Source organism: Micrasema longulum, unplaced genomic scaffold (genome assembly GCF_059751315.1).
Source record: "Micrasema longulum isolate JH-2025_06_02 unplaced genomic scaffold, ASM5975131v1 h1tg000248l, whole genome shotgun sequence".
NCBI classification, from domain to species: Eukaryota; Metazoa; Arthropoda; class Insecta; order Trichoptera; family Brachycentridae; genus Micrasema; species Micrasema longulum.
Window position 1 is genome coordinate 648997 of NW_028277453.1, and position 19940 is coordinate 668936.

General features: G+C 30.5%; 1 protein-coding gene across 3 annotated transcripts; it reads right to left on the reverse strand.

Annotated features, from left to right (window-relative positions):
* Positions 1-21: 21 nt before the first annotated feature.
* LOC148283309 (uncharacterized) lies at positions 22-19926 on the reverse strand. Of its 3 annotated transcripts, none has more exons than XM_088223676.1 (2): positions 19821-19926; positions 22-1569 (listed from the first exon to the last, which is right to left on the reverse strand). In XM_088223676.1, the coding sequence occupies exon 2, from the start codon at positions 1566-1568 to the stop codon at positions 246-248; it is 1323 nt and encodes a 440-aa protein (XP_088079802.1). In that variant the 5' UTR covers position 1569; positions 19821-19926; the 3' UTR covers positions 22-245. The 3 variants fall into 3 exon arrangements, with proteins under 3 accessions (XP_088079802.1, XP_088079803.1, XP_088079801.1); XM_088223677.1 differs by lacking the exon at positions 19821-19926 and adding an exon at positions 19532-19662; XM_088223675.1 differs by lacking the exon at positions 19821-19926 and adding an exon at positions 12450-12503.
* Between the last annotated feature and the right edge of the window lie 14 nt (positions 19927-19940).

The following is a 19940-nucleotide window of genomic DNA, read 5'->3' on the forward strand; positions in this document are numbered from 1 at the left end:
TCAGGTAATACAAAAAAATCGTTTATCAAATAAGTTAGAATCATATATTATGAATTATTTCTAGTTATCGTACATGTTTGTGAGACAGTCAGTGCACTAAAATTAATAATAAATACATTTAAAGACCTTTGCCTCGTTTCATTATAAGTAAAGTTTTTAAGACCCAGCCAATTTGTCTTAAAAACCACAGATATAAAAGCCAATAAAAAAAACAGTGATCTAGGGGCAAATAATAAAAATAGCTTTTATCGTTTTCCGCTCCATGCACTAAAAGACCTTTTACTTTCATCGCTGACTAACTTCTCATAATCTGAAAATGTAAATTTGTCTCCAATCCTGTTGTGTATATCTTCAAAATTTCCTCGTTTTCCTCCCCACGCGTTGAATTTTCGATGCCTCTCCGTTCGTTCTGGAAAATCTTTGTAAACATTTGACCGTTTCTCACCCAAAAACTGTAATAATTCTTGATCTTTTGATAATCCTTCCTCCCTTTTACCTCCCCAAGCATTGAACTTCCTTATTTTATTGTGTGAATGTGCGTTGTCACGTACTTCGGGTAACACTTTAAATTCAGCGTTAAAATTGTTTAAAACGGGTGTCCTAGAGTACAAAGGATTACTTGGTAAAAATCTTGAGCTTAGCTGATTAGATATACTTTGTTCGTTTTGTGGATACAGAAGCGGTCTTGTCGGGTTTTTTCGTTTTTCTTCCGATCTGTTAGAGGCACCATCTTGGCTATCTTCTGTAGTTTTATCATTATTTTTTACTCTTGTTTTTGAATATTTAGGAAAAACAACTTCTTTGGATGTACGCTTACCACCCCAATTCCAAAAAGCTGCCCGTTTTCGTGATATTGCATCACCTTGTTGGATCTTTTTCCCTCCGAATGCTTGAAAACGTACGTTTCCTGGAGTTGGTTGGTAATTTATAGTAGATTTGGACGCTGAAGTTTTGATTAATTCCAAATTCAGTAACAACTCGAAGCAAATCCTATAGACGTTTGGATCGGGGTTTTCATAACGTCTTCCACGCCAAGCGCTAACTTTTTTCGCAAGAGTAGCAGAGTAAACACAGTTCTCCAAAAATTTGGATTTGTTATTTGAGTTTTCCAAAAAATCGCTCAATCTTATATCAAAAAGCGTTTTGTAAAACGGTAATACACTTAATAATCTTGTAAGACTGATTGCTTCAATCAAAGGATGGTTGAGTTTGTTGATTTGACTATCATCGGCTGAAGTTGTTGTTTTTACTTCTCTTTTAGTTATTATTGAGCTGTCATTATTTTTAATGTGTTTTAAAAAAATTGTTTGTTTTGTAGAGCGTTTTTTTCTATCGATATCGATTACGCGATCCGTTGAGTCACCATTATTCCAAAAAGCTTCATTTTCAAGGTCCGAACTGTAAACTTCTTCTTTAATTGGCAGTAAATTAATTGACAAATACTCCACAAGACTTGGGAAACTCGAAATATCCTGCTCGTCTTCTGAAGATCTGTCTTCACTCTCAGACTTTGCTATTTCTATGGCAATATACCAGAGAAAAAGCAATAGGATCCATATCCGCGACATTCTGTAACAATCAATTAAAACATTATTAGCAACATCAATTGTAATTTTCATCTTAGCAATTTTTTGTCGGTATCGTGGTGTAATGGTCATCGCGTTTGAATACCATGCAAGAGGTCTCGAGTTCGATTTCCAGCATGGTTGACATGAAATATTTATTTAAAAGGATGTTTTTTCATAGTCCTCGGACTGGTACCTGAAACATAAGACTGATAATTTTACCTTTATGTAACAAAAATGTTCGAGATATGCTACAATTGGTTTACCAATGCAATGCCCTATGTACCAATAGGTGCGGAAAGGGAATAATGAAATGAATGAATGATTATTTTTGGATGAAAATTAATGTTTAGCCCGTCATTTTCTATTTTTATTTTATTTTATTTTATTTATTTGGATAACCAACAGCTATAATTATCTCATATTTATATGACAAAACAAATAACAAATAACAAATAAGCCAATTACAGGTTTTCAATTACATAAAATGAATAGTAATTAAATGTAAATTTAAAAGAAAAGAAAAAAATACTACGAGTTATTTCGAAAGCAAACGCCGTACGTTATGTCATGTTTTATAATTCAATAATCTTTGTTTTATTTCAAATTTTAAAACCGCATTTACGTTAATAAGTATCCAACAAACAAATTTACGCAAATTCATGTGCTTGAATGCTTTAGAATGATTCCAATTATTGATTAGGACAGTGACATTATGATCATTCATTAAATTAATGGTGAATTACTTCACTCCGACTGATTGATCCATAAACTGATAGTGTTAATAACAATCCGATTAACATTAGAAGTCTGGAAGATTATCGCTAGGGAGATAAATAATTACTTGTTCATCCATCAAAAATACACCATCTGGAAACATAATGTACTTTGCAAGCAACACGTTTGATAATATTCAAGTATCAAATCCAAATAAAATCAGAAACATCAATATTATCAAATCGATTCTCACTTAATTGCTATGTTTTAAAATAAAACACATGTAGTGGAAACGACAGCGAAATACGATCTTCATAGGCATTAGATTGAGATAGTTGTATATAATACTAAACGAAAGCATGATATGCTAAGGGGTCGGTGTATCTAAGTATAACATATTTTCAATAACCAAACTTATGTTTAAGGGCAGGTTTTTATTTTTCCACGGTGCAATATTTTGCACTGAGCGAATATCACTTTAATAATATTTAGTATTTAAGGATATTACAAGCAAACTTAGAAATGTTCACCAAAAACGGAAAATTAGTTATTGATGTCAAAATAAACTATACACAAAAACCTACCTACGTAATAATAGCATAATTCAAAACCGTCTCTAAATCTTACAAAAACAGATTTTAATTATACACTTCTTGACACCGCAAACATAGTTTTCTCCGTTGAGTTAGTGAAGCATAATCAGAAATCTCACAATTCTTATTTCAACGTTTTTCGCAAATATCTCAGTAACTCCTTCAATGGAGATTTCTAAGTTTGCTTCTAAAACCCTAATTTTCCATTATATATATATAATAAAGTATTAGCTTTTTATTTATTTTTCAATTAATCAATAATATATATACAGAATCGTGTCTGTTACACAGTGTGTAAAACGGATACTTATACCAGCCAATGACAAGTCACGAGCCGTGTAAATGCCTAGATTTATATACTTTCTTCGCAAAAATACCTTGCCTCTCTTGTAATGATGACATTAAGATATTTAAAACTATTTCAACCACTGACGATTGTTATATTCTTCAAGAAAACCTAAATGATTTATTTGAATGGTGTTGTTACAACGAATTGCATCTAAATATTAGCAAATGTCAAACCATAACTTTTTGCAAGAAAAAACAACATTTGTCATATGAGTATAGAATAAACCAACATGTCTTACTAAAGGTATCCGAAATCAAGGATCTAGGTATTGTATTTGATCATAAACTGACATGTTTAGCTCATATTAATGAAATTACTAATAGATCAATGAAATCGTTAGGTTATATTTTAAGAACAGTCAAAGATTTCAAATCAATTTTATCTTTAAAAAGTTCGTATATATCACTTGTCAGGAGCATACTTGAATACAATTCAAGTATCTGGAGCCCATTTTACGGAGTTCATTCGTTAAAACTTGAAAGAGTGCAGAGAAAATTTTTACGTTTTATCAACTACAAGCTATTTATTTCTATTGAATCTTTTAACTATGACTTTTTAATGAACACACTTGATTTGGAAAGTTTATCCAGAAGACGGAAACTGAGTGATGTAATGTTTCTCTTTAAGATAATAAATGGCATATTGGCTGGAAACTGAGTGATGTAATGTTTCTCTTTAAGATAATAAATGGCATCCTGACTTAGACATGATTCAATTCCGAATACCTGTTAGGACTACTAGACATAATGTCCCATTTCATATAGATATTGCTGCTACTAATTATACTATGAATTCACCTATTTCAAGATTGCACAGTCTAGGGAACCAGATCAGTTGTATTGACATTTTTCACATTAGCCAAATGAAGTTTAAACTTACTATTAAAGAAATAGCTTAGTATTTTGACTGATGTTTAAGTATTTATGTTCATTTGTGAAAAAATAAAAATAAATACATAAATAAAAAAATGACAAATATATTTATAAATGTACGACTAGATATTTGATTTTAGTTTTTAAAATAAAAACTTTTACATATTAAAAAAAAAAATTGTAATATTTAATTTTTTTAAAGGTTTATTATTTTGTTTATTTTTATATTTTATTTTTAAAAACGGTTGAGAACCCCTGAGCTCTTATCAGGAGACAATTAGTATTATTCCTAGGGCATTCAATATACATTGCAACAATGCCAACAAATCAATGATTTATGATTTTTGCCATTTCGAATACCGCGTTATCTTTATTTTTATTATTTTTCTACCTAAGTATGTTAAGTATTAAAATCCCAAAGTTATTATGTGGAACATTTATAAAACAACTGTGTAATATGTACAGATATATGGTTATTATATTATTTCGTAATTTTGTAATAGAACACTGTATGTTAATTGTATTTGTGATTATGTTTATAAAAAGGATTTGTGCCGTGTATACACTAATAAATAAATAAATAAATATCAATTTTGTATTACTTTTCATCTGATAATGCAGACTTATTATTTACTTTTAACCATGTATTAACATATGACGACAGAGATGGAAATGATTTTAGAAAATGGAACATAGAAGTTTCGAAAATTACGGAGCTTATGATTGATCATTAACTGGTTTAATTAGCGACTTTCCACGCTGTAAAACAATCACCATTATGCATATGTTTAAACATTTATATTTTTTCGATGCATATTAAAAAAAATGGAAGGATGTTGTTTTTTTTGTGTTAAAAAAAGTTTGTTTTTGAATGCTTACAAACAACATTTGCTTTTTATGGATCCCAATCAGATTATTTCCTTACATTTCTTATAAATTCTTCTCATTTATTTCTTTTAACTGGATAATATTAAATAATATTAACTGACAATAAATACATTTTTGAAAATCGCATTCATGAATAAATTGCACCCCTGTTGATGAGAAGAGCTAAGCTTGACATTTGCAAAAATAATTCTTTATTTGAAAATTAATTATTTACACTTTTGGAATACCATAAACAAGTACTTGGTACCGACGTAAATTGAATATTTGAATATTAATAATTTTTAGTTTTGGAATTCAATCTTAAACAAGTACCTAGGTACCTACTTATCAATCTTTTTTCTAAGGTAATAGCAGGCAAGCCAACGTTCGGGCAGGACAACGTATGTTAATTAAGATTTTATTTAAACAGCAATATTTTGAGTTCGTCCAAACGTGTTTACACAAAGACTGGATTTCACTCCTTTTTGAGAAGTGGGTCAAACTTTGTTCATAATTTTATTCAGTACTAGCTCGCATGTCACTAATTCAGCGGCGTCACTTAAAAATTGGGAGGAAGATGGTCAAAAACTACTAATTTTTTATTCTCATTTTTAAAATCCTCTAAAAAGTTGAAGTTTCCTTTTTGTTTTACAACTTATACTTATTAGATATATGTAATTTAATTTTCAAATATTTTTGATTTTCAGTTCTTTTTTTTAAGGTATAGACTTTAGTTTATAAAAATCAACGCTTAGGTGAATAAAAAAGTATGCGTGGGTCATAGGTTCGCCATCACTGCCCTATGAAGTTATTAATGTTAACATTTCACAGGGTAATTAACAAGGCAGCAATACTATATAGGCCCCAGGATATATAACCTTATCCCAGATTCATGGAAGTGTGGTGGGATTGCCAGGCTGAGGAAGATTTTGACTGCATTTGTAATCTGTATTGGTCGGGGGGAGTCAGAGAAATTGATGTCCGATGTAGAAGAACATAAGCTGATTTCTAGTTTTACTGGTAATGACTTAGGATTCAGGTGTTAGTGGTATATTTTGACTTTTAAATCTGGAAATAGGGCATACATAAACATATTCTTATGTGTGCTCTAGTAATACAATCAAAGCATCCACCCCTTTCCCGGAACTGTTAATAAAGTCTTGTGTCTTTCTTCAGTTTTGCATATCACTCTCAATTTTTTAAAAACTAATTAAGTGAAAATTTAATATTTTTTTACAATAAAACCATAGAAATAACAAAACAAATGAACTTTAAAAGCTTTCATTGTACCCCTCCCTGCAGTTTTGTCAATTTGTGATCAATCAAATACCCATGGTCAGTACAATATTTTTTTTCTAATTTCCCAGTATGACAGTGAAGGAATACAGTGTTAGTTCCAAATTGAGACCGCGGCCGCACGCTCCAGATCCCGCCTCGGAAAGGAAGAAGAACGTAGTAATACAAACAAATCAAGCAAGGACAAATAACTCAAATACATATAGGAAACATTAGAATAATTTACTATATACAACATGCACTCAAGCAACAGAAGAAAAACAATACGTACCTATACCGAATCACAGAGGAACATCAAATTATCAAGGCACTACTGGCTAAATCCTAACACAGATCCTAACATGATCCCTATTGAACTCAAATATCGTGCTCTAGTAATAATACTGCATGCGCGTGTATTACTGGCGCCGTGGCGCAGTTGGTTAGTCGGGCAACAGTGAAACTGGCGTCGCGGGTTCGATTCCCGCAAGTTGCAAGAAAAAAAGTTAAGATTTCTTTCGCAATTGGTCTGGGTGTTTTGGTGTATTTTTCGTTACCTCCTTCCATATCTCCTCTATCTCACTTGCTGACAAGCCTCATAATGGAGGCTTGGCGGATTATTCCTTTTAAAAAATAATTCAAATATATATATATATATATATATCTGTACCTCAGAGGCAGGCGGATGCAAATCCAGAATTTGATGAAATGACATTTCGATTTTCGTATCCAGTTTATGATCATGTCCATAATGTTGAAGAAATGCAAATCTTATAATGAAAAAACCAATGTATAAGGATACTGAAAATACAAATTAATGCTCTTAATTATTATACATCACTTAGCGAAAGTAGATTATTTAGGCCATTTTTGAACACTTGACGTTTGGATTCGCATCCGTCTGCCTCTGAGGTGCAGATATATATCATTAATAAATCATTTTAAATATATATATATTACAGCTAAGCTTAAGTTTGAAAAACTATCGAAATGGATGAAAAAATAGTAAATGATATTTATGGGAAAAAGAGGTCCAAAAAATACATTATTTATTGCTTTAGAACGGGAAAGCTATCCCTAGTTAGGCAATTTAGATGACTCACCAGCAAAAACAAAAAAAATGTATGTATACTTTTACTACTCTACTGTATAAATAATTCAACGTAATTTTCCGTAATAAATATGTTTAAATATATCAATAAAATTTGACAATTTTTTATTTGTTTTTATATAGGTACTTCAACTGGGTAACTCCAAAATTAGAATTTGTGAGTTACGCACTAAAACACATTTTTTTATCCTCCTCCATGAATGCTACAAAAAGACAAGTCATGCATTAAAATCATCATAATATGGTTGTAATGAATCACTACATGCCTATTTGTATTGTCGATGTGTACCTACAGCAAAGGCAAGCATTCAAGAAACAAGCAGTATTATTACTCCTGACTTGAGATGACGCACTTGCCATGTCTGCCTAGATCATCCCATGACTATATACCTATTGTACATTTAAATAAATTCTAAGATTATTCAAATTCAGTTAATCCATTGTATTATATTTAATACGTTATCCGGAATATAAAAAAAAGGGTTTCCCACACTCACAAAATTAAATATCTCAAAAACAAAATATATAAATATTGGTAGAAAAAATATACCCCAGGGATACAATATTAATATTGATAATTTAAATATAAATTCTGTGGACGAAATAAAATATCTCGGGGTTTACTTGGATAGATATTTGAATTTCAAAACACATTATCAATATGTAACAATTTAAAAAAAAAAAAACATTTATGGAAAGATTGCGAAATGTAATAGATGTAAAGAGTAGTTTTCTTATATATAAAACAATCATATGTCGACACATAAATTACTGTTCTTCTATTCTTTTTTAATGTAATGAAGGAGAAATTAAAAATATACAAATTCTTCAAAATAAGGCGATGAGGATTATACTCAAAAGAAATATATATATTCTAATGTAGAAAGAATCCACAAATAAATTGACTTGCTCACAGTAAAGCAGCAAATGAAATGGAACGTAGCAATTTTTATACATAAAACAATTAAGGAGATGAATAAAATAAAAACATTAATAAAATTTAACAAACAATGTCATAAATATGAAACAAGGGATAAAAAAAGATAAGATTACCAATGAGGAGAAAAACAGAATCTTAAAACTCAATGTACAAGGGATTAAAGCTGTACAATGAGTTACGTGAAGGAATAACGGAGATAGAAAAGATCGAAATATTTCAAATTAATTTGAAAAAAATTGATTTAGAGAATTTTTGATAAAAAAATTGTAATGGTATTAAAAGTTTATATTAGTTCTTAAGATGTTATGAACTAACTTAATAAAGTATAAATAAATAAATAAATAAAGCTAGATTAGAAACCAAGAACACATAGGAAAACAAACATTAAATCGCGTTATTCCAAGGTTGTTCACTAATTTCTAGCAAACCATCATTAACGTGGAAGATGTTTAATTGAAAAAAAGAACTGCTTAATGCTTTATGGTGACTGTTAAAATGTAATAAATAAACATAAATAATATAAAAGTGCGTTAAATAAACCTGTCCTAAAAAATTGTGTCCTACCAAAATGTCTTTGGACTTAGTGAGTATCTAATTATAATATGTTTCTAAAAATACGAAATAAACGCTGTTCTGTAGGACTAATGCTGAATATATCATAAATACCAATTAGTTCTCTCATAAGCCTTTCGTTTGGCCTATTTTTTCTTTTATAAAGATACAGAGATGTGTTTTTATTGGGTAACTCCAAAATGCTGATTTTGAAGTTACCTAGTTGTAATAATTACCCGAAAATATTACAACAGAGATAGATAACATTTGAACGAAATGAATATGTAAGTTTATGCATTTACTGTGCTAATGATCTGTCATTGACTGGTTTTAGTGGCAAGCTAACAGTGGCAAACGCTGAATTTTATACATAAATACTTTAAAGGTAATCTACATTAATTAATTAAACATTAATTTGTACCTACATATAAGTACATAAAATATAAGTAGTATAATTAATCATCTAATTAATAATTTTTCTGTGGTTCTATGAAAATCAACTGAATTAACAATGATTATTATCTTCACGATATAAGTAGCTTTATTCTACACTATTTTAATGCAATACTCATACAAAAGATAGTACAAAAATACCACAATGACATTCTGCAAATACTTCCATTTTGATTGAAATGTCAACACAGCATTTGAGCAATCGTCTTTTTCTTTTAAAATGAATAATGCCAAAAAAGACCACTTCGAACGCCACATGTCCTATCTGTACATAACGGTATCCTTTCAAAGACAAATAGTCCTTCGAAAATAATGCTCGAAATACTAGTTTCCAAATAGAGAATCTTCAAATAATATTTGTAATCAGCAAGCTTATTTTAGTACTAAAAAACTATGACTTGGTTAAAGATATAAAATATCGTGTACTTTTTTGTAAAGCAGAATAAGCTGAGGTAATCGGGTAGTTTCATCGTTCACTGAGAACGGACGCATTTTATAGATATTTTTTTGTAGGAAGATATAAACTGTTGTGGTGATTTATAATACAGAATTATTTTTTGTTTTAATAATAATTTTTGCTCACATGCACTCGCCTATCCCTAGGCTCCACAGATATGGTAATCAGTATGAAAATAAGGCTGATATTTTTGGTTCTGGACTTGATAGTTATAAAACGAGTCTGATTATTTTTTTTACCCTCGCAATATAATTTTTACACATTTCTTTATGTTAAAAAATGTTTTTCTCTTTTGTTTTTTCATATTTACGTATATATTTCGATAATATTGTTGGTTGCTTATGTGTATTCACCTACTTGTTACTATCGTTATAGTTATGCAATGTTGTAATTTTTTGTTTTGAATTTATATATATGTACATTTGTACATGTGAATATTTTTTTTCATATTTGTTTTCAATATATGTTAACGGCAATTTATGCCGTTTTTGCAAAACAATTTTTTTTTATTTATCTTCCCATAAACATAGCTACTATAAAACACTAATTTCGAAAGTCAAATATAATGGTCAGCTGTGCATAAACGCTTAATTGGATGATTTGTCCCTGCCAGCTAATGACAGGTCATAAGTCCTGTAAGTGCCTAGACTTCCATATTTCTTTTTCTTGAATATTCTACATCTCTGTTGTAATGCGTTAATCCAAAATTTAAACCCATAACTTTAAATTAGTTCCATTTAAACTTTCACTCAAGAGAAGGGGGGACAAATATTGTTCTTTCATTTAGGATAATAAGTGTTCCACTTAGCGAGTAAATTACTTTTTATTTTATAAAAATGAAATGTTCAAAATATCCTTCTTTTATCATTGAATTACACTGAATTGGGATTATTATCACTAGAAGCTCTGTATTTAAGCTTTTGGAATAGCAAACGTTTATTTGTTTGTATATTTCTATTTTTAAAAATAGGAAAAACCACAGTTCATAAGCGAATAAATTAATTTAAAATTATTTTATTTACATAGGCAATTCACCAACAAGTCACAGATAGTGCCTTGATGAGATTTTAGTAACTGTATTTTTTTTACTACTACTACTACCATCACGCCATTTCCCCGTAGGGGTAGGCAAAGAGAACGGACCGCCACACACGTCTATACTGGCATACATTCCTAGCTTCTTCCACATTCATACATCTTGTCATACATGCCCTTCGGTTCTGTCTGCTTTTGACATGACCAGACTTAAGATTTTAGTTTATCTGATCATGCCACGTCTTCTTTGGTCGTCCTCGTCTCACATTACCGTTCATTTTTGCCATATATACTTGTTTTACCATTCTTTCATCGTCCATTCGTTCTACGTAACAAAACCATCTCAGAGACCATTTTCTTAATCTTATCAATTATACTTAACTCAGATTTACACTTTCGCCTGATTTCATCATTTGTAACCCGGTCATACATTGATTTCCCACACATTCGTCTAAGAGACCGCATCTCTCCCGCGATCACTCGGCTTTATCCTTCCTCTGCCAGTTCCATGTTTCACTTCCATACATAAGTGTTGGAACTAAAACTCCGTTGTGCACTGCCAGTTTAGCTTCGATTGACATTTTTTTTGCCCGCATTCACTCTTCTTTCAACATCTTTTTCTACTCTTCCATCTCTTGACAACATGCTTCCCAGGTACACATATTTTTCTACTTGTTCAAGACATTCGTTGTTTACATTTATTATGCAGTCAGTAACCTAACTTCCCCTTTCAAATACCATCACTTTTGACTTACTTTCGTTCATCGCCAATTCTATCTCCAAGCAAACATCATACATTCTAGACACTATTTGTTGCGAATCATCCTTGCTGCATGTATAACAAAAATGTGAAAACTTAAAAATGTTTATTAATGTAAATAATAAAAAATAAAAAAATCTTAAAATGGATTATTTATGTTGTATTATGTTACTTAGGAGTAACTCTAGTTCATATTCAAATAATGTTGTGGTAAGTTTTCTATGGTAGAGAAATAAAATGAATGACTTTTTATTTACTAACGGACTTAGTCCATTTAAAAAATGGCAAACACAAATCATTATAATACATACAGGCACAATTGAAATTAAATACAAATAAAGAAAATTAAGTTAATTAAATTAAATTATATGTATTATGTATAAGGTATGTGATTTTAACCTAAAATTGTTATAATCATTTCTATTTGAAAACGTTTTTGCTCTTCCTAAAATGGTTTAAAAAGCATTATGGAAAAAAAAACAATTGATATAATTTTAGTCTTAAGTCAACCAAAAAAAAAAAATTTAAATAAACATATTTTGCGTATTTACCAAATGTATGTTTTAAAAAAATATATTTGCATATTTATTAATCATATAAAACTAACGGCACATTATTTCAATTAAAGAAAAATTAAATAGTATTTTCAACTATTTAAAAAATATTATTTTGACTATGCATATTAATTCAATCATTATTTTTGTATCAAATTTTAAAATAGGATGTCAAAATAATAACAAATTTTCCTTGACAATTTAGTAAAGGGGCTTTATAAATTATCATATTGTCCACTGTTCGTTATTTATTGGAAAAGTGTGAGGTTATTTAATCTAAAAAAATAAGAATTAAATCACGACTGAAGATGCTTAAACAATTCATTATTGTATATAAAAATTGACTTACATGGCATTGATGTTCTATGTCATCATAAAGACTCTCCTTTCACCTAGTGCAATAGTAAGTACCTGAGGAGCTGCGGGCCAAAAGCTTCTTTATATAGGGCGTTCCAAGCGCCGCGACGCCTTCGTGTAGGCGGATGTAAGCAGCTAAAGCTGCGATAAAACTCACAAATATAGAGCTCTATGTAAAAGGGTTACGTTTGACTTAAATTATACCAAAATTAAGCTAACCTTATAATAAGGAACTTCAGCTCTACGGGAAATTGGATGCAAAAAATGTTTTCTTTCACGCGGTAAAAATTAGAGCAATATGTCATTTAAACATTTTTTTTTTTGCTAAACTTATGTACAATAAAGTACAGTATTCGATATTTATTCGATATTTGTACTTAATTATTCAACCAATTGTCACGTTCACCGTTTTAGATGATTATCTACACCATCGTCATTCCCTTTCCGCACCTAATGGTGCATATGGAACTGCATTGGTACACCAATCGCAGCATATCTTGATCATTTTTTTACGCGAAGGTAAGATGATCAGTCTTACACTTCAGGTGCCAGTCCAGGGATTATGAAATATTCTAGTTTAAAAACACATTTTTAAATCAATATTGCATGTAATCCACGTCGGGAATCGAACCAGACACCTCTTGCATGGTAAGCCAATGCGCTGAACACTACACCTCAGGCCGACATACAATAATTCGAAATATAAATTTATATTTAAATACAATGATTTCCTAACTTATTTTTTTTGAACAAAATTTTCAATTGAAAAAAAAACACAGAGCATATTACTATGTTAAAATTAGGTCATGTAAAATCTACTTTCTTTCAGTTAAAACAAGTCAATCAACATATTATATATCTAAATACTATAACATTTTTCTTGTTGTAACATATTGTATACGTGTGAATACTGTAACATTTTTCTACAAAACATGCGTTATTCAATCACACCCTCTAAGAGAAACAATGGCTACGGCTAGAAAATAAATCCATTACACATAATCAAATGTAGCTTTTTCCTATTTCGCTGAAATAAATATTGCTTGATTTAATAAATAAAACTAATAAGTATTACAGCTATGTTTTTTTTTTGTTGTATACCTAATAGAATTCCATGAAAATGTATTCAATGTTTTAAAAACAAAATGTATTTAATAATAATTTCGCTTTCAATGTATTCACAAGTCATTTTGCTCTAGATTCGCCAGAAAGAATTCAATGTAAAATTGTTACGCTAAGACCATTATGAAGATTTTTATTATTTTATTGCCAAAAAATAATTATGCATTTAGTTTTTAAATAGGTTAAATACCTGTATTTTTTTAAGGACTAAAACTCACCGAGCTTTTATTTTTTAGGTATGTCAGCAGGTGGGAAAGAGAGGGTATAGAAGGAAGTTTTAAAAAAGAAACTACAGCACCTAGACCAATTTATTGGGAATTTTTTTTCTTCGAGTCCATTTTTTTCAAATTTAAAGCAAAGAATTCTACACTAGTGGCTTTAATTGTGGAAACTCTTGATTAAATTGAGATTCAGTTGTAATTATAGTTGAAAATGTCTATTCTTGTATGGTAAATCCATACATTTGTGGTTCTAAATGATTTTATGAAATTTACAATTTACAAAATCGTTAAGCAGAATGAAAAAGTTGCACAAACATGTTGCCAGAATGATTTATTAAAGATTTTCAGTACAATGTTTGACATCTGGTGCAACGGTTAATTTCTAATATTTTGTAGGGTATCTCTTAGATTTAATTACTGCCTCGATTTCTCGAGGCATTTTGTCCACCAAACGCCGAAGATCTTCGGGTATGATAACCCTGAACCACGAGTGGATGATGGCCTCGATCAACTCCCTTTTATTGCTTGGATTCCTATGCGACACCAGCACTTTTGGTTTTAACCACAATTTCGCAACAAAATTTTCAATAGATTCTTAATATCGAGTAGAAAACATGATGGACTAAAATAATAACATAAAACTGCAGATTTAGCTTAACAGAACAGAAAATTTTGATTAAGATGAGTAATGAATTCCATTTTTCCATTTTTCTCAAAGTTTCCACAGTTGATACCAGTAGTGTATAGTAGTGTATAGAATATTGTCAGCCTCTCGGTGTAGTGGTCAGCGCGTTTACTTACTATGCAAGAGGTCTCGGGTTCGATTCCCGATATAACTGACGTGAAATATTTATTTAAAAAGGTGTTTTTACACAAGAATATTTCATAGCTCCTGGACTGGCACCTGAAGCCTAAGACTTATCATCTTACCTTCATGTAAGAAAAAAATGATCAAGATACGCTGTGGTTGGTGTACCATTGCAGTGCCTCATGCACCATTAGGTGGGGAACGGGGAATGATGATGATAATAGTGATTACAATCTGAAAAAAAAATCATCCCCATAAAGATTTATTTTACCTAGTCTGTTTTTAATACAGAAATATCCTATAATGTATGTATAAAATTTGCTTGATCGCTGTAATTTTTTTGTTTTTCGTTACTGGTAATTTTGGATTTTAGAGAGAATAAATGATTTTGCTTTCAATCGAATGTGGAGTTGTTCTTAGTGATTCTGTAAATCTCAAATGATGTTGCGAGTCCCACCATGATTCAATAGAGCAACAAAGGGTTTTTCTTCCGCTAGAAGTAGATCTAAAGAGATTAGTATAAATATTAATGTCGGTACCCCGTCATTCCATTGTCCGTCAAAAAAGCCGACATGAAAAAGGCGCAAAAAGGTGAAAAAAACGAAAAATAAACGCATTATCCTCATCTTTTTCAGTTCGTCCCCCAGAAAAAACATTACCGCAAAACCGTCCAATTTTGCCCTTGATGTATATTTTGCCCACTGACTCTAATCTATGCTCAACCTTTAAAAAAATATATTTTCATTTGATTTCGGTAAACTTGGTACATTGAGGAGGAAAGTAGATTTATGTCACTAACATTCCTCAGAAGCTTTTTTCACCAACTTTACTCAGTGGCTTGTCAGAACCTGTCAAAGTGCGCGTGTAATTTGTTGCGGGCCAATTACAACTCCGTGTTTTTTAATATACTGCACGATAGCAAAGACAAAGGTAAGTTTGTCTTGTTGCATGATATAGACAAAGGTTTTCAGATCATTTCCTGCTTATATTATGTGCTGTCAGTAGCATAAATCAAGAATCATGACGATGGGCAAATCAACCTGCATAAATTGAGCCTCTGGGGTGTCAATTTTGCCCAAACGATAAAATGTGTTAGGGTTGTCACTTTCTTATTTTCATAATTAATTTAAATTTAATAAAAAATCTGTTATGATGGTTCTGCACACATTAGGTATTTTAGATTTTCAAAGGTATTATTAATATTGTGGATAATTTATATGGCGCCATTTTTGTGAAAATCACCTCATGGGCGCTGTACAATAAATATCCAAACACGCATTTTTATTATTATTATTATGGATAACTTATATAGCGCCATTTTCGTTACATAATACTTCAAGGGCGCTTAACAAAGTGATTATATATGTAAATACATTTAATTTTAACTTTTTTAATTTGTAATTGAAATAAACCTTTGCTTCGGATTTATTCAAATGATTTAGAGAACAAGTGGTTTTTAAGATTTTTCCGAAACATAACTTCACCCTCACAGCTTCACACTTATCTAAAGTATCTAAATAAACCTAAGGCAGGTCTCACAAGTCACTTTTTGATTTTACTAAACTTATTTTTTTAGGTATATTGCTTTTTAATAGTTTCTGAAGCATTTCTCATTTCTTGCGTAGTATACAATTTGTTTCTACATATGATCATTTCCATTATATCTGGAGTTAACCAATTATTATTCATCTTCAAATGATATTTTTTCACTTTCGTAGCTATGGACTTAGATTCCGAAATATTTTATATTCATTTTTTTAATTGATATCATCTGGCTTTAACCTTCTTAGTTGTTCAATAATTATATTCCTGAAACAGTTTTTATTTCTCACAACATGGGTATATTGGCCATTTCGAAAAATGTGTGCACCTACCTCATATTAAAAATAGTCATTTAGGTAATTAAGACTAGGATTATTGGTATGTGTACTTAAATAAAACATTTCTATAAATAAAGAAGATTTATTATTTTTTTCTTAAGTTATAAACAAGATGTTGACAACCCCGAGGCCTATAAGTTGCTTGTATGAAAACAAATAGAGTTCGGTGGGTAAATTTTCCCACCTGTTTTTAAACGAATATTTTATTAGTTACGCATTGAAAATATGTTCAAACGACAACTTTGCCCGTGAATTAATAATCCAATAAAGTAGTTCTCAGACAAGAACGCCATATGAGCTACAATTCAACAAATAATAGTTGAGGGCAAACATGGACGAACATGAAGGTAATTTTGCGCTCTATATGACAGAAATTACAATTGTTACCCAATTCAATGATTACCTAGGTCATTTTTAGAAATTAAAAAGTAAAGCATAGAATACATTTTTTTGAGAAAATCAACATAATTGTAAAAAGGCGGGCAAAATTGGACAGTTTCGCGATGCCTGAGTATAATAGAGAGGGAATATAAATAAACTGAAAGAAAATATTTTCCTTTATCATTCCTTCGTAAATATATTTTTTTATCTGCTTATTTTTCTTTTGTATTCCGGCGGACGAAAAATACTAAACTATTCATTCCGTTAGACATTATTTGATCAACAGTGTTTTTAGTATGCACAAATGTTTGTAGACACGCTGGATTTCACTAATTTTTGAGATGGGAATATGGAAGTCTCGGCATTTACAGGGCTTATGGCCGTCAGTGGCTGGTTTAAAGTACCACTTTACACAGTGTGTAGCATCCACCACTCTGCCTTTGTTTAAACATGCACATTTCCTCAACTCTTCCATCTGTTCAAATTCCCTTCCTTCTTTTTTTCTTTAAAAAAATGTTTTCTCTCAGTATTGCAATAAATTGAGATCATCAATATTTTGAGTTAGTCCAAATTTTTGTAGACAAGGACTGGATTCAACTCCCTGGGGAGCTGTTTACATTAACATATTACAACAGAGATGAAGAACATTTAAGAAAAGGTAATATAGAAGTCTAGGCATCTACAGGGCTTATGACCTGTCAATGGCTGGTTTAAGTGACCACTTTACACACTGTGTAACATTCACCATTCTGCCTATATTTGAACATCTATATTCCTTCAATTCTTTCATCTGTTGATGTTTGTGAAGTTAAAGAGCTGAAACAAACTGATGTACAAAGGTTTGTACTGACATATTTTAAAGAAAATTGCTTTTATTAACACGTGCAGTTTTTGCTACAATTCGTGTAATTGCAATATGGTCATGAGCAAGAATAACAATATCCGATACAAGCCTTCCATACAATTTGCAATATCATAGTGAAAGGGGCAATTAAAGCAGTACCTAGAGTTAAATTCAATTAAAATCGTGGTTCATGAAATTGACTTTTTAAAATTAACTCGGTTATTGATAAAAAAAAATTGTACGATCGAAACCGATAGGAAGACCCTTGGTATTTAAAACGGTTTACGGGTATGTGGAGGCAGCGTCTTTCCTGTAGATGTTTGTTAGCATACAGATAGTGCTTCTACACAATGAACCAGCTGTTACATATACACTTATTATTACCATAATTAATAAACTTTTTTTCCGGATTTAAATTTCTATCATGGGAAAATGAACGCGTAGAAAGTGGAATAATTTAATTAATAAGTCACTACTCTTGATTCCTCTAGGCTGAGTTAAATGGTAAACTGCTACACTAATGCCAAAGAGAGTCTTTATGTTAGAAATGTTATTTTCACCAAACTTAAACTTTAAGAAACTAATAAATTATCTTTAATAGAAATACGAATTCAAAAAACTTTCTTAATGTTTGTATGGCACGGCCATTTTGAAAATTTAAATCTCAAGCCTGTCATTGGTCGAATAAAATGGCGGATGGAAATTGCTATGTTTGCTTCCAAATACTATTTTCAAACCATCAGAAGTATGATTTAAAACTACATTTACAACTCAACACATGATTTTTATAAAAATAAAGTAAATAAACTACAGAAAGACATCATAACCAAAAAAAATATTATTTTTTTAGGTTGCTATCTTTGCTTCCAAGGCCCTCATATACTCTTTTTTTTAAACACGTTAAACTTTGTTATGCCAGAAAAAATCATTTGTCACATAAAAGCAAAATGACAAGTTTTTAGAATTGGTTCAAAGAAAAAAATACTTTTGATCCCACCATTAAATACAAATAAATTTATGAAATGTATTTATGCGATTTTTTAATGCGCTGTACTTGCATTTCGGCCGATGTTATCATCGGAATATAAATGTTTTTGAACATTCTATTTTTATAGTAATAAGTACCGACCAGGGGCGAACCGTGTATAGAAGCGATTATGCGCAGCTTACCATTATATTTGTCTAACCATAATAATGTTTTATTGTAACGTTATTTACAGAAAAACAAATAAATAATTTACATTTATTTTTAATCATTTCCACTGTTTGTATTTTTATCTTAATATAATAATAAATTTTAATGAAGCGCGCCAGCGCCTGCGGTGAGCCAAGAAACTAGCTTATTATTCCAGCTTATTTTTTCATACAAATTAGCATACTATATTTTGAATGTATTAACCCCAGTGCGGGATTTTTCTTTTAGATTCAACTTGCAGATTACACAAATTATTTTAGGATTCTTGATTTGGAAAACAATTTTTTTAAACATTATTTCTTAAGGACTATTTTTCTTTGAGATGGTACTTTTGACATAAGACCATAATTACTTTCATGCGTCATATTACAGGACACATAGCGCTCCACGTGGCCGTTTTTAGCACTATTTTTTACTAGAACAATTCGGCCAGTTGACATTTCAATTGAATACTAAATTATGTATTAAAGTAATGGATAATATATCTATATAATGTATCACGAAGTTACATCGTTTGAGTTGATTTCATGGATGAGAGTTGTTGTATCACACAGAACGACAGAAAAAATTATATTATGTACCTCCTATGTAGGTACAAATATATAAAAAAAATTATAGCTTACCTGTAAATAAAATCACCATTCGCTACTGGTACCAACGTATTATTAATTGTATCCTACAACATTACCCGCGATTGCACTCGTATTACAGGTTAAAATCTGATAATAGAAAATTTGTATAACTGTTATGAATTTCCCTAACACTCGATTAATTTCTATAATTCTTTATTATTTGAAGCGCTTTTGCGTCACCCTGTTGACGTTCTAAATTGTGATTATGAACGCTACGTTTATTTTATCACCAATTATTCTACGCTACGTGTTATTAAAAATACATTTTACTCGTACTTACATGGCGGACTTTACTAAAAACCTTATGTATTGTGCATAATTTTACAGTATTTCACAAACCCAAAGCAAATATGAAACCATTATCCCTATGATGAGTGTACTCTTCAGACATTGCGAGTTT

Coding starts and splice junctions, on each gene's coding strand:
- LOC148283309 (XM_088223676.1), bottom strand. CDS start 1,568: ATGTCGCGGATATGGATCCTATTGCTTTTTCTCTGGTATATTGCCATA.